At 39.5% G+C, this 15,699-nt stretch overlaps 1 protein-coding gene across 3 annotated transcripts in view; it reads left to right on the top strand.

Moving 5' to 3' along the window:
* adam11 (ADAM metallopeptidase domain 11) overlaps positions 1–15,699 on the top strand; it is a 154,309-nt gene that overhangs the window by 119,344 nt on the left and 19,266 nt on the right. For all 3 annotated transcript variants that reach the window (XR_007250449.2, XM_048560902.2, XM_048560900.2), the window contains 7 exons: positions 270–350; positions 2,357–2,407; positions 5,605–5,668; positions 6,659–6,758; positions 8,486–8,605; positions 10,876–11,044; positions 13,064–13,181. Coding sequence is in view for 2 of the 3 variants with exons in the window: in XM_048560902.2 (XP_048416859.2) it covers positions 270–350; positions 2,357–2,407; positions 5,605–5,668; positions 6,659–6,758; positions 8,486–8,605; positions 10,876–11,044; positions 13,064–13,181 (703 nt within the window). In the remaining variant the exon portion in view is untranslated. The remainder of the gene's footprint in view (positions 1–269; positions 351–2,356; positions 2,408–5,604; positions 5,669–6,658; positions 6,759–8,485; positions 8,606–10,875; positions 11,045–13,063; positions 13,182–15,699) is intronic.

Here is a 15,699-nt window from a genome sequence, read left to right as displayed (position 1 = left end):
AGATTTTATTCATTTTCAATCTACGCTGAGCATAGCAGCATTTGCGATCAATTTCTGATAAGCATAAAGTCATACAGCACGGAAACAGATGCTTCAATCCAACCAGTCCATGCCAACCATATTGCCAAACTAAACTAGTCCCACCTGCCTGCACTTGGCCCATATCCCTCCAAATGTACACCAGTTTATCCACTAATGGGAACCCCAAGTGCAGTACTGCTTGTATTCTGTGCATGAAGTGAAGCCTATACTCTGCTTTCTTTCCCCAGTATGAACCAAGAGGCGTGATTTGCAGGCAGGCAGTGAATGACTGTGACATTGCAGAGACATGCCCAGGAGACTCCAGCCAGGTAGGACGGTTTCTTCCTTGTTCATTACAGGCACTTCATGTCCAACCCATACCATTAGATGTGATTTATCTCATGATCTGTGCAAGAAAACAGAAAAAAAAAAGTCAATGCCTTTTTTCCTTCAAAATTTGTGCCTGGATCAGCTTTTTAGCTTTAATTTAGTAACAAACCATTAACCTTTTTAGAGATGTTGTTATGGACCTACGGAGAAGTTGAGACTCGAACCCAGTCTCTTGTGTCAAAGATAGGGATGCTACCACTGCATCACAAGACCTGTTTATTCAACACACGAATGTGATGGGCAGTGGTAATTATAATGGACATTTACATGTATTCATCCTGGTATCAAGTAGTGTGAATATAACACAATGAGATATATTGGAGGTCAGGGAAACAAGTTCTATGAGAACTCCTTTTGTAAAATGTCTAACTTTTAGCCTTGTATGAATGCATATTTATTAGTAATAACTTTACTTTGCAAACAAGTTGCAAATGTAAATTACTGGTCTTCAGCATCTCTGCCAATATACTGATGTATTAGAATGCTTTAAACATGCAAGTCCATTAGGAATGGCAAATCTATTCAATATGTATTATGTATTAAAGATCCACGCGCATGTTCGGTGTTAGGGAAATTTGAGTGTTTTGAATTTGATTTTGTTCCTGTTACATAGATTTCAACATGAACAGACAGAAGATGCCTATAAAGTCTGTTCTCAACAAGTATCATTTATCCTCTCACACTTCTGCTGAGTGGGAAAGTTTGTACTGGAGTTCTTTAATCTCCAGGATTTACAAGTTACATTCCATGCTTTAACCTTAACATACCGGATCTCATAAATGCCCACTACTTGAACATTAGCAGAATCAGCAATAACTTGCAATGCTGTTGAGTTTTTAACAGAGCAAGCATGCCGATCATAGCACAGAGGAGTTGGTGAGCAGGTGAATATACAAAAAAGTATGCATTGAGACCTTGTAGGACAGTCTAGAGAAGTGATTGTAACCTTGATTGAGAAAACAGATTCTAAGATGATTTTTAAATATGAACGAAGACTTAGAGAATTATTGGACTGTTTAGGAAGGAGAGCCAAGGCAGTTGAGGATTATTTCATCTATAGTTGGGTGGTGGCAGGGGCAAATACTTTAAAGGCCAGAGTCCGATCGCCAAATAATTTGAAGGGGCAATAAGATTGGAAGTGATTGTAGAGCTGGACTAGAGCAAGGTTGAGCAAAGTAAGAGATTTTCTGAGGGACTGAGCACATCATCAGTCTAACCAAGTTAACTTGCCAACAAAAAATTTATCTTCTGCTACCATTTGGAGGAAGAGAAATAACAACCTTAAGGCACTAACTTTTTGCTTGCTTGCATTGTCACATCTGGATATTTGAAAGATATGATCATGTTCACCCCTCCATCTATTCCACGGTAAAAACAAATTCAATTTTCAGATGGAAGAAATGTGAAGAAATCCTACATGATATTTTTGCAGATACGTGAAAGCGATCCTTTCTAAATTGTCTATGTGATGAGGATATTACTGTCACGGGTAGTGGTATCTTTTGTTACTGAATTGATACTTGTTTATTTTTCAGCGCAGAATAAGAGGAGTTGTCCAAATAAGTGTGGAGCTGATAATGTCATTTGACCAGTAGTACAAAGGTGCAGGCTAATGTTCAAATCCCAGCATGGCAGTTGGTGGAATTTTAATTTAATTGCTAACCCTGAAAATACAAATCTAGTCTCGGACTGTGACAGCTATCAAAGATTGTTGTAAAAACCCACCTGATTCACTAATGTCCGGCTGACATGTGACTCCAGTCTCAACAATGTAGTTGACCCTGAATAGCTGAGCAAGTCACTCATTTCAGGATCAATTTATGATAGCCAAAAAAAATTTAACATCTCATGAATGAATGAAGGAAGACAAGCTCAGAAAGACTGTTGGCTGTTGATAGCAATGTAAAATATGGTCTAATTGAATAAATACTTTATCTCCTTCTAGTGCCCTGGGAATGTGCACAAACTGGATGGCTACTATTGTGACAATGAACAGGTAATGTGCTTTATATTTTCTTTACAGTCAGACCAAAGTCTGGGCACTTCTTTTGGAGTAAGGGCAGGCTTACAGGGTTTTTTTTATTTTTCTGCCCTGTTTGGGTTGTTTCCCCGAGTTACTGTGTCTAGTTTTGGCTACCCTGTTATAGGAAGGATATAATTAAGCTGGAGAGGGTTCAGAAGAGATTTATCAAGATGTTTCTAGGAATGGAGAGTTTGAGTTTTAAGGAGCGGCTGGGTAGGTCGGGACATTTCTCATTGGAGCATAGGACGTTGAGGAGTGACCTTATAGAGGCTTATAAAATCATGAGGGTCATAGATAAGGTTAATGGTGGGTGTCTTTTCCCTAGAGTGGAGGTTTCAAAACTGGAACATATGCTCAAGGTGAGGGAAGAAATATTTGAAAAAGACATGAGAGGCAACGTTTTTACACACAGTGGTTCATGTGTGGAATGAACTTCCAGAAGGAGTGGTGGATGTGGGTACAGTTACAACATTCAAGAAATTTGGACAAATATATGAATAAGAAATATTTGAAGAGATGTGAAGAGAAGCGTGAACAGATGGGGACTAGTTTAGTTGCGATTATGGTTGGTGTGGACTGGTTGGACCAAAGGATCTGTTTCCATACTGTACTACTCTAATGACTCTTTATTCCTTTCAAATAATCAGCCATTGTGTCTAGGTATCTCATGTAAAATTTACCTGTTGTGGAAAAAGACAGACAGTTACTCAAGTGTGTGGTTTCGTCCTTATCTTGTCCTTTCTATCCCTTTTTACATTGATTTGTTTCCAACCCATTTCCTTCTGAGGCTGTTGAATTTTTGCTGAACACAACTCCAACAGTGCCAGTCATGCTACATACACCACATAAGTAGGCATCTCTCTTGTGTGAACCTAACTAGTGAGTACTGACAGGCTATTTGACTCAAGGAGCCATTGCACATGAGCCTGATGTACGCACAATACACTTTTTTCAACAGACAACACTAAACATTAATTATGAATGGAAAATGCACTTGATGATTTCTTCCCCTCCTTGCCTAGCTCAGTTTGATTAAAATCAATTGTCACCGTGACTGAGAGCAAAAAGAGAGTCCTTCATGGTAAACTCAGCTGGTGTGGGAATTGAATCTGCACTGTTGACAACACACTACATCGCAAACCAGTACCCAGCAACTCAACTAACTGTCTCCACCATTGCCCCCAACCCTCTCACCTCCTTGCAGCATTAGGATCAGCATCAGGGTTAAACAGGGTTCACAAGCTCACACTGTACAGGGAAAACAATAACCTGATGTGATTTTCCCTTAAACTGATCAATCACTTTTCCATATTGTTGTCTAGTTAAGGATGGGCTTTCAAAGCCAGAAGGACTTGTAGGAATATCTCCAGCTTGGAAACAGCTGCAACTTGTAATGGCAGGAAAATAGGTGGAGTGGGAGGGAGCAAGGCATCCAAAATGGAAGGTCCCTCTCTCAAACTTGTTAACATTGACCGAGCTGTCATTGTTGGGCAGGAAACAAAGGTGACCTGCAGCTACAACTCACCTCAGCTGGGTGGGATCTCTGAACCTGCCAATGGGAGCTAATACCTAATACACAGTGGGGAATCATGTTGGGGTGGCATGCTGGCTCTGTGGTCATCACTGCTGTCTTATAGCACCAGGGACCCAGGTTCGATTCCAGCCTTTTTGACTGTCTGTGTGGAGTTTGCACATTCTCCCCGTGTCTACGTGGGTTTCCTTCGGCTGCTCCGGTTTCCTCCCACAGTCCAAAGATGTGCAAGTTAGGTGGATTTACCTTGGGAAATGCAAGTATGGTGTGAGATGGGATGCTGTTCAGGGGTGCAGTGTGGACTTGATGGGCGAAATTGTCTGCTTCCATACCACGGGGATTCTAAACAAAGAAAATCCACTTCCAGACACTACATTGACTCTCACCATATGTGGGAATGTGGAGGCTGACTGGAAAACTGACCTTAAGTAAGCAACAACAGGGTCTCTTGAGTGGACTGGAAGCTGGGCCACCTCCCCATGCCACCCCCCCCCCCCCCCTGCTGCTGGATGGAGCCAGGAACTGGCAGACTGGTTGGTAATGCCATTTTTAGTACATGCCCATCTCTGTAACCCAGAAAAATTCACTTCATAGCTGTAATGTAAGGGGTTATGTGTAAAAAGGCAGTCTAAATCATTGGTGATTAAGATCCCACTTCACAAGAATCTGGGGAGGAATGGTTTGATGGAAATCCTTGTGCTAAACTTTGTTGCATAAATAATTAGAAAAATGTTTCAGGTAAAGTTTGTCGAGAGCCTTTCCTCCGGTAGACTATCAATCCTTAACAATGACACAATTTAAACTAAGACCCACAGTGCTGGCATCTTTAAATTGCAAATGTTGTGCAACTGCATAATAGAATAGGAAGTAGGTACAGGAGTATTCAGCCCCATGGGCCTGCTCTTCCATTCGACTATACCATGGCCAAACTTATACTTCAATGCTCTTTTACTTTACTACCTCCATATCCCTTGAAATCTTTAAATCAAGAAATCTGTTGATTATTGTCTTGAATATATAAAATGGCTGATCCTCAATTGTCACATCGGGTAAGGACTAATGTCAGTCAGCACCCTTTAATTAGCTTCCATTACTGGATAGTTTGCTGGGTGAATTTAAGAAAAACCCACTCAAATGTAGTTTGATTCCAGTGACGTTTTTGGTGGTCACGTAATGTTCAGTTGATGTTGTCATCACTTCACATGCTCAACAAGTTGTAATTGGTGCCCACTCTGGTGCTAGATACCAACTGTAAAATGCCTGGGATGGAATAAAACAAATTGGGTTACTGCTGTGCATTCATCTAATGCCAAATTTACGCAGTCCTGGAGTCTTCCTGAATACCATTTAGACTGATCGAACAAACAGTTTTAAGATTCCTAATGGAATCATTCACTGAAATTCTTTCAGGAAGCATCACCACAAAGGCTCCTTGCCAGCAAAGGAACATAGAATCATCAGGTCTCCGTAGGCCTTAATGTAGAAACGAAGATTGAGATTTTTGTTAGTTTGACCACGACTTGAGCAGACAGGCACTGTTCCACACTTTTCCTGCCACAGCTTTCTTCTTAATTGCCTGTAGCTATCCTATATTTCTGCTGTAGTAAATTGCATTAGAGTTTTACACTTCTGTTTGTAGGGGCGTTGTTATGGTGGAAGATGCCAAACTAGAGACAAACAGTGCAATTACATCTGGGGTCGCGGTAAGTAATCATTCTCATACAGACAGCCATTGGAATGGGACAGTGGTCCCCACAAGTTAGTTTCACCAACTGATTAGATCCACAGTCATCTGAGTGTTCCTCCAACTCAAGTTTCCTACCTGACCCCAATACCCTTTGAGTCTCTTATTTGTCAAGAATCTATGAAGCTGTGCCTTAAAAATATATGGTAACCCTGCCTGCACCTCTGTCTGGGAAGAGAATTCCACAGACTCGCAACCCAGAAAGAGTGACTTTCTCTTTGTCTCAAATTTTTGTAAATAGTGACCTCTAGTTCTAGTTTCTCCCACAAGAGAAACCTCTTTTTAACATCTACCCTGTTGAGTCCCCTCAGTATCTTAAACCATTCAATAAATTATATCTCGTTGACCATACCATGTAACCTTTCTCCGTATGATAACCCCCCTCAGCACAGGAAACACTCAAGACAATTCCAATGATTTAAAGATATTGAACCCAATAAAATCTTGGTGAGACATTTTAATTTTAAACAAATTAAAGCAAATGAATGTAATGTGTTCATAAATAGATCATTGTAATTGATGTCATGATTTAGCAATTATGCTTACAATATATTTTTAAGATAATGTTATCGTTTAGAATCTTTGAGTCTTGTGAAGCAGTCATGCAAGATATCACCTAACATGGAGAAAATAATAGACATTGGTATATTAACACCTACCACATTGGTGGCCATTTTCTCCAAACAGGTCTGTGTGCAGTGAGGATATTGGGAGTGAGTGAGGAATACATTTGTAACCATGGGGCTTTGGTCTTGATTTTCTAATTCTGCCATGGCCTCAGCACCCTGCACCCAGCTTCCTGAGTAATACTGTGAGGTGGGCATGATGTCACGTGTAACTCTCACATGCTGTACCATTTCTCTGTCTCCCTCTTTCTCTTTCCTTCCTCTACGCTTTGAAGTTAAATTTGGAAAACTCCCTCAAAGCAAAACATTTCTATCTCTTTAAGATTCAGCAGATCGATTCTGTTATGAAAAGCTGAATGTTGAAGGAACTGAGAAGGGAAACTGCGGCAAAGATGGCCAAAGCTGGCTTCAATGCAATAAGCAGTAAGTAGCTGCTATTTAGCCAATCTCAGTGAGTTGCAGCAGACGATTATGCATCATTTTTGTTCAGTTTGTATTTCCTTTTTCTTCTTGCGCACTCATGTTTGTGCTTCTGCATTCTGAGGAAGAAAAGTCTAACAAATGCATCAATTGCCAGCAGCCACTTCAGATTCTTCAAGTGATTCCATCTTAATATCATTCCACTCCAGTTCCAGAGAAAGGGTGTAAAAAGAAAATGTTTACCCCAAATAATGACCAACCAAACAATGGATAGTCCCAAAGCTATTAGTTCTCAATAAAAGTGATTTGATCTATCTTTTGTCTGTTGCCTTCATTGTAAGGAATTGATTTTAAGTCATTCCTTTGGAATCTTGCTGCAGCAGCCTCATCAAAACCTTTGAAATCCTCTTCAGCTGTCCTCAATAATCTTTTTAAAAGCTTATAATTAGATCCTCCCCGTTACCAAGCAGAATTGATTGTTGCTTTGCATAACTCTTATAACTACCTTCCATAAATCTTAGCAGTCATAGATTGCTGGCTTGCTCAGTTGAAATATTGGATCTAATTAGAGGATTGCATCATAAATTTTACATACATGTTATAATTCAGGATTATGACTGGTGATGATAGACGTTCCAATTTTCTTTCTAGCACACAATGCAAGTACACATTTAGTCCAGAACACATTGTAAACATGATGGTGAATTACTAAGGCACATTATTAGTCATGGAAGAATTAGTTGACAAGTTCAAGCAAAAAATGGATGCACCATGAGTTGTGAGTGAGCACAAGCTGTTGGTCATTTTGGACCACTCTCCCGTTTACTTTGAGGAAATGGTAACTTGTCTACTATTATTAATAAATTGCTGGATTTGTAAATTAAATGTGTTGGTGCTACTACTAAACAGTACAATTACCTTTTTAATGGCATAATAACTTTAACACATTTCTAACTAATCTGTAACAGAGAAAGGAATGATTTTTATTCCTACATGCTTGATAATATTTCAAAATGTCAACGTGACTTTTAAAAAAAAAAATTCTGGCTTTTACCTTTTCTTCTCTCACCTAATCCAATCTTGCCTTCCCTCTTTTTACTTCTCCTTCTGTTCTTGATTTGACTGTGATTGCCTAACTTCTAAGTTATTCCTCTGTTTCCTTCTCACTCCTGAAATCCCGTTGATTAAGAAAGTACACTGTTAAGTTTCTCACTGAGGCCCAGGATGACCTCTTGGCATGCCACTATCAGCTCATGCTTTCAGGGGAAAAAAAACATGGGACTGAGAAAATCTACTAGTGCATATTGCCAGATGCCCTGCAACCAGCAAAGATTTGAGCCATCATTTATTAGGAGGGAGTTTGATGATAATAAAATCTGACAACTGCCACAGAGCAACTTTCCAGCAAGGGTTTATTGACACCATCCCTTAGCTTTCTTGTTCAAAATGACAGAATTTATGGAATGCTATTTCCCAAGTCCTGTGTGAATTGAGAGTTGCATTTGGTTTTTATTTTGCTTTTACAATTTTTTTAGACCGTAAGTACCATTTGTTTAATATTAGAATGTTTTCTGCTATTGTACAATCATATAATGAACTTGAGTAATGAATACAATAATCCAGAATAACATGCTTGCACACGATTTGTCACTGGCCAAAGACGTTGCCTTGAATTTTAATTAGAATTTCCTTCACATGTTAGTAGCTGAATTTTCCCTGTTTTAATGTAGGGATGTTCTTTGTGGTTACCTGTTTTGTTCCAATATCACTCAGCCGCCAAGACGTGGGGACCTCAATGGAGACATTACTAGCATGGTATTATACCATCAGAACAAATACATAGATTGCAGGTAACAATCCAATTCCATTTGAGTTTTGTAACAAGTGCTCAGGTGAAACAGAAGTACCAAATGTGAAATTAAATTATTTTGAGATACAGTAACTGAGTAAGGCCTGTGATGTTTAATTTTCCAAGACTCAAAGGAAGTCCTGATATATTTTCCAGAAATACTTCTCAAACAGTGTTAAAAGATTATTACTATAAGTGACCGTAAGGGTTTTGATTTGCTGCCTATGGTATTATTATAAACTATGGAATCTTACTGCACATTGTGGCATGTGGAAAGCTTGCACATGGTGTTATTCTTCTTTCTAGTTGTATATAGTCAAAACCAAGTAGAAAAGAAAAATTGTCTCAAGAAACTTTAAATTGAATTGTCTGTACTATTGTTATTAAGATTGGAGAAAATTGTTTGTTAAATGTTTATAATTTAATTAAACTATTGATTTCATGATTCATTCAAATTATATCAATATTCTTGTTGAAAATTTACTTTGTCCACACTGAAGCTCTTCAAATATAATTAGACCAAAATGACCCTGTGTTTCCTGTAATGGACCAGACCAAATCATCTCAAAATAGATTAAGAAGATAGCATTGACCTGAACGTTTTCTTACTTTAAAGGTAAGTATAAGGCACTGCATTTCAGATTGGTCAAATTATTTGACTTTGAGCAAAACATATTTGGTTTTTATACTGCATAGAGTTAAAATACAGACAAAATTAAATGTAAAGAAAAGAATTGGCTTAACTGTAACTCTGTTGAAAAACTTAACAAAATAACGAGTATATATAAACTACATCTAATTAATTGTTCCAATAAAGTAACATCCCATAAACACACCCTTGGCAAAGGCAAATTCAATCAAGTAGATTTTCTCATATACAATTCTTGCAGCAGGAGGAGAACCCTGGCTTTTAGCAATAACAAAGAAAGGAATCTGAGCTTCCACACCCAGCTTCAAAACCCCAGCAACTGTTGAAAGCTAAAACTAAAAATCCTTGTTCTGTGGGAGCTTGACCCCACCCATTCAGGCAGCTTCTATTGTTCCAACTCTTTTAAAAAAAATGCCCCAAGACCTCACAAGCTGTTTACTTTATTAGATTTGAGCAGATAGCTTAACACCTCTGTCTCAAACTTTCTTCATACCATATGCCAGGACAAAATATACCTCTTAAAGCCATAGTATCGTCACATTTCTCAAATTAGTTTGACAGTTTGATGCTTGCTGTTGGTTCCATGGAGTATCAGCTTAATTCTGTTTAACTGCGGGTGTTTTCTTGTCGTGGTTTAGCTTGTTGGGGAATTGAGAAGGTTCACCATGCATGGAAAGCTTCTGGCTTTTATATCTCACCCACGTTACCCAACCACTGCAGTGCTTCATTGTCCCATTGTTGCCTGGGTTTAAAGATTACTTTTGCATTTAGGGATTAGAGTGCCATTTGTGAGTCTAGAATTCATTGTCCATCCTTGATTGCCATTGAGAACGTGCTAGTGAACCACCTCTTGAACAGCTGAAGTCTGTTTGGTTTAGGGCAAGCCTTTGACCTAGCAACAGTGAAGGATGGTAATAGAGTTCCTGGTCAGGATGGTGTGTGACTTGGAGGCAACTTGCAAATGATGGTCTTCCTTCACATCTGTTACCCTTGTCCTTCAGGCTTGTAGAGGTTGCGGGTTTTCAAGTTGCAGTTAAAACTGCAGTGTATCTTGTAGGTGGTACACACTGCTGCTACTGAGTATCAGTGATGGAGGGAGTGAACTTTAAAGGTGATGGATGGGATGCCAGCCAAGAAGCTGCTTTGGCTTGGATGGTGACAGTTTTTTTTTTAATAGTGTTGGAGGTACACCCACCCAGGCAAGTGGAGAGTAACACTTCACGCTCCTGACTTGTGCTCTATGGATTTTGGACAGGCCTGGGGAGCCAGGAGGTGATGTCTAAATTTCCAGTCATGATTACTCTCCAGCAGATAAACCTTATGAAACACAGCTTTATAGGCAACCTGGACTGGAGCAATTCAGATGTGAAGCTTTATTTGGTTTATAGTCCACTGAAATGCATTACTTGGAATCATATGTGAAAGTTGGACTTTTTATGAGGAAAGGTGTCATTAAACCATAACATTCAATCTCAGACATTCAGTGGAGGAGGAGAAAATATGGCAGGGGGGTTTTCTGAAGTTCTTATTGGATATGCAGTAATTAAAAGGAGAAGGTAGCATTTTGTGGTGTTGATTAGATTCAACATTAACAGGGTTAAAGTGTGAATACGTGTTCTCAGGGGAGGCCATGTTGTACTGGATGACGGGACCAGTCTTGGTTATGTAGAAGATGGCACTGCCTGTGGACCCAACATGATGTGCCTCGATCGCAAATGCCTGCCAATACAAGCCTTCAACCTGAGCACCTGTCCACAGAGCTCTAATGGAGAAGTTTGCTATAACCATGGGGTGAGTTCATTGGTATTTCAAAAAATTCAGAGTGTTGACATTTTTGCTGAAATGTTACATGTTTGCAGAATGTGAAAATCTCCATAAGTCATGAGTAGATTAAATGTCTGTACCCAAATTGACTGAAATTTTCAACTTGGTGTTTGTGATGGTCAATCTGTGTGCAAAACAGGAAGTGTAGGACTGCTTGCTCATATTACACAAATGTAGAGCAATAGTTAGACAAGAAAAAAACCAGCTGCAGATGAAGCCTGTGATAGCTGAGACACTCTGACTAAACATTTTGTGCAGAATATTGATCCAAATAAAGAAAGTGCAGGCATGGTTGTGAAGCGTGCATAATACATGTAGGTAGATAGGAAAAGATGGACATAGGTTGAGTGGACAAAAATCTGGCAGAGAGACTATACTGTCTTAAACAGTGAAGTCGCTCAACAGGAAGAATAAAAAAAGTTGAAATTAAATGGAGAACAAATGTAGAAATCTGAAAAGCCAAAAGATCTCGGTGTTCTACTGCAGGAGTCACAGAAAGCTAGTATGCAGGTACAGCAAGGGATTAAGAAAGCTAATGGATGCTACCCTTAATTATCAGAGGAATTGGATGTAAAAGTAATTATATATGCTTCAGTTATAAAGGGCATTGATGAGACCTCATTGAATACTATATGCAATTTTGGTGTCCTTACTTAAGGAAGGATGTAAATGCATTGGAGATGGTCCACAGGAGGTTTGTTGGATTGTTGCCTAGTGTGGGCTATCTTGTGAGTCAACATTGGCAGGCTTAGGTCGTCTCCACTGGAGTTTAGAAGGGTGAAGTGTGATTTGATAGAAATATATTAAGGTCCTGAACAGTCTTGACAAGGTAGATGAGGAAAAAGATGTTTCGTCTTGTACCCGAGTCTAGAACCAGCAAGCACTGTTTTAAAATTAGGGGTCACCCTTTTAGGGCAAAGATGAGAAGAGCTTTTGTTTTCTCAGGGAGTTGTGCAACTTTGAAATCTTCTGTCTCAGAAAGTAGAGGAGGCAGGATCATTTGTTATTTTTAAAGTGCAGTTTGGTCATTCTTGTTAGGCAACACAATCAAGGTTTTTCGGGATGTAGGAGGAAATATGCAAAGGTCAGCTGTGATCTTACTTGAAAAGTGGAGTGGGCTTGAGAGCTGAATGGCCTACTTCTCCTAATTTCTATGTCCCTAAAGAATCTAAACCCCAAGGGCAGAGGTCTCATTTCTGGCTTTGATTCCAGCGTTGAGTGCCTGCAACTTCTCCTCAATCCCTTCTCTAACCTCAGCCAAAGGCCAATATGAGGGACCAAAAAATCTGCATCCTGTGGTCCCAAGCTACCAGAAAACCCAACACACTCATTCCATTGGATTTGTTGGTGATGGCACTAACGACTTTTCTCGGAATCTGTTTAACAAGGCTAGGGCTGAGGAGTGTTAGCACAATAGAAAATTCCTTATGTTTCAAAATAATCACCCTTGCCTTTCAAGTTCCAGCCGCTTCCCACAGTGTACCTTTCGTATGACAGTATTCAGACGTACTTCTAGTCCTATTGTGGACCAAGTAAGTGGGAACTCCCAGTGTTGGTAGCCACTGAGCATCTACACCAATAAATACAGGGGGCCAGATGGACGTTGTGCTCCTTATAATGCTAGCTGGGACTTAGAACTATTTGTTAACACATCACATTGTTGCACACTAATCCATCATAACCACATCTGCTTTAATCTGAGAAATTTTACATTCTCATTGTTTTTAATGCAGGTTTGCAATGATTTAAAAGACATTTTATTTATAACTTTTAATCTTACATTTTTGGTCATGTGTGCTCAAAATTTTGATGACAGCTCAAACTGATTATAAAAGTAATTAAAGATATATATAGTTCACAAAGGTTTATAAAATGAACCACTGGCAAGATGAATTGGCTGCTGCTTTAAGATATGATCTGGTGATGTGGTGAAGTGGTTTCTCAAATGGAACAGGCATTTACTGTATGCTTGTATTCTACTATCAGGTATGCAGTAATGAGGCAAAATGTATATGTGTCCGTGACTGGACAGGGAAAGACTGCAGCGTCTTTGACCCATACTTGGAACCAACTCCAGCAGGGAGTACTGATGGACAGTACAAGGGTTTGTATCCATCCTTTGTGTTGATCTCTTAGCTGATGTATTTCCATTTGATCTTTGAAATATATTGTGTGAAAAGCAGGGCGTAATTGTGTTTGTAGGACAGCACAAGGATCTCCACTTCACTTTGTAAAGCCTTTACAATAAATTGCAGCAGTGGCTAAAGAAATGTTGTGATGGGAATTTTCAACTTGGATCAAAATGGTGCTAATATTATGCAGGAACATCGATGTGCTTCTTAAAAACCATTTGTCCAATTCTGTAACTGAAAATCCTGTTGTTTTCGACAAAGAAGAAATTCATTTTTGAGTCAGCACAGATTTGAAAATGACTGACGCTATCCTCAGTAAAATTGTTTGTTCATATTTTTGAAGAAATTGACTCGTTAATTTGGTTTTAGCAGAGAAATGAAATATACTAAAGTTAAATAAAAAATTAAGTGCATTGCTTAGAATAACGCATCAAGAGTAAACAATTAATATAATCAAGTTGGAAGATAGAGACTTGGAAAATAGTATGGCTCATAACTGTGGGCAAATCATTCTTAATGCACAACGATGCTGCAAAACATTTAAGGAAGCCAAATGCTCGAACATGTAATCAGAATACCAGAACATAATTAAATAACCTTTCGAGTTTACCCTCCTAATGGAGCCACTCAATAGCACCATCCATCAGGAAGTCATTAGCAGGTAATGGCTAAACTTCCTTTAGCTGCTGCCTGAACCAAAGCTCCACACTGGAAGTATGAAATCAAAACTTCCAACGATTAGGAGATGGTACGTTGGCTCAGTGTTTAACACGGCTCCCTCACCATACCAGGGATCCGGGTTCAGTTCTACCCTTGGGTGACTGTCAATGTGGAGTTTGCACATTCTCCCTGTGTTGGCGTGAGTCTCCGTCAGGTGCTCGAATTTCCTCCCACAGTCCAAAGGTGTGCAGGTTAGGTGGTTTAGCCATGGGAAGTGCAGGGATTGGGTAGGAAGGGTGGTTCTGGGTGGGATGCTTTTTCGAGGGTCACTGTGGACCTGATGGACTGAATAGCCTGCTTCCATGCTGTGGGGATTCAATGACTTTAAGATTCAGCACAAATCAGAATTTACTTGCACTTTTGCATTGGGACCTGGTTGTTAGAATACATTAGACAAGGTATAGAAAAGAGGCCCAGGATGCTGAGAGTAAAGTTCTTGAGCTATATAGGAAGTTCAGAGAAACTGGAGACTTGCAGTCTAGAAGAAATTTGTTCACGGTGTGCCTTATCGAAGGTATTTTAAATATTAAATGATTTCACCTCAGTAATTTTTTAACTAATCTGCAAATGTAAGACAAGAAAATGCAAATCTCAATTTGTAATTATCGCAACATTTTTACTGAAATATTTGCAAAAACTAGCCACACAAGACGAGGACAACATTAAATATTTTAAATGGGCACCACTGTAGTAATCTGTAATGAACAATAGATCTCTTCAACTTTACCTTACACTTTTATACTTCCAATTTGCTTCATTTTGATAACTGGTGTGATCATTTTTCTTGTGTAAAGATCTGCATATGTTTGCAGGTCCCACTAAGTTGTTTGCTTTAATTATGATTTAGCATTAAATGGCTAACAGGATCTCTCCATTCTCTCATACCTCCACAGGATGAATTCTAGTTACTAGGACAGACAGTTTGCGCATGGAATTGTATTTTCATTTCTGAGTGATCTTTAGTGTTTAGAAGCAAGAAGCCTGCATGTGAGATAGAGCGAAGATGTATCATATATGATCTTTTGGGGTGGGAAGGGGAACAATCAGTGAGACTTCAGGTCAGATTGTGCCGTTTATACGAAGGTTGAGAGAAAACAAGGATGTTTCTAGCCAGAAAAGCATTGTATTGCTCACTGTTCAGGTTTAAAGATGAAGGATGGCCACTAGGAATATGGAAACACAACCAGCATCAATGATCTACTCACAGCATCAGTTGCTGGAGAGGATGAATAAACAGATAAGGTTAAACAAAACTCACCATATAAGGACATGCAGACACTCGTGCAGGAGTAGGCATTCCAGTAACTAATCAACTGGTTACAAATTATGGGCTGTATGGTGGCTCAGTGGTTAGCACTGCTGCCTCACAGCGCCAGGGACCCGTGTTTAATTCCACCTTTGGGTGACTGTCTGTGTGGAGTTTGCACATTCTCCCCATGTCTGTGTGGATTTCCTCCGGGTGCTCTGGTTTCCTCCCACAGTCCAAAAATGTGCAGGCAAGGTGCAATGGCCAAGCTAAATTGCCCATAGTGTTCAGGGATGTGTAGATTAGGTAGGTTATAGTGGGATGAGTCTGGGTGGGATGTGCTGAGGGTCGAAGGGCCTGTTTCCACACAGGGATTCTATGATATGAAATTATAAGAAAGTGATGGATGTGTTTTGGTAGAGAGGGTAATTCAATTGTTCAAGTTAGGGGTATAAAAGGGATAGAATCAGCTTGGACATTAGTATACACGCAGATTGTTTCACATCAGGCAGTCAGAAGTGAAC

The sequence above is a fragment of the Stegostoma tigrinum genome, chromosome 31 (genome assembly GCF_030684315.1).
Source record: "Stegostoma tigrinum isolate sSteTig4 chromosome 31, sSteTig4.hap1, whole genome shotgun sequence".
Lineage (NCBI taxonomy): Eukaryota > Metazoa > Chordata > Chondrichthyes > Orectolobiformes > Stegostomatidae > Stegostoma > Stegostoma tigrinum.
Note: the sequence above shows the minus strand (reverse complement) of the source record. Positions and strands in the feature narration are given on the sequence as shown.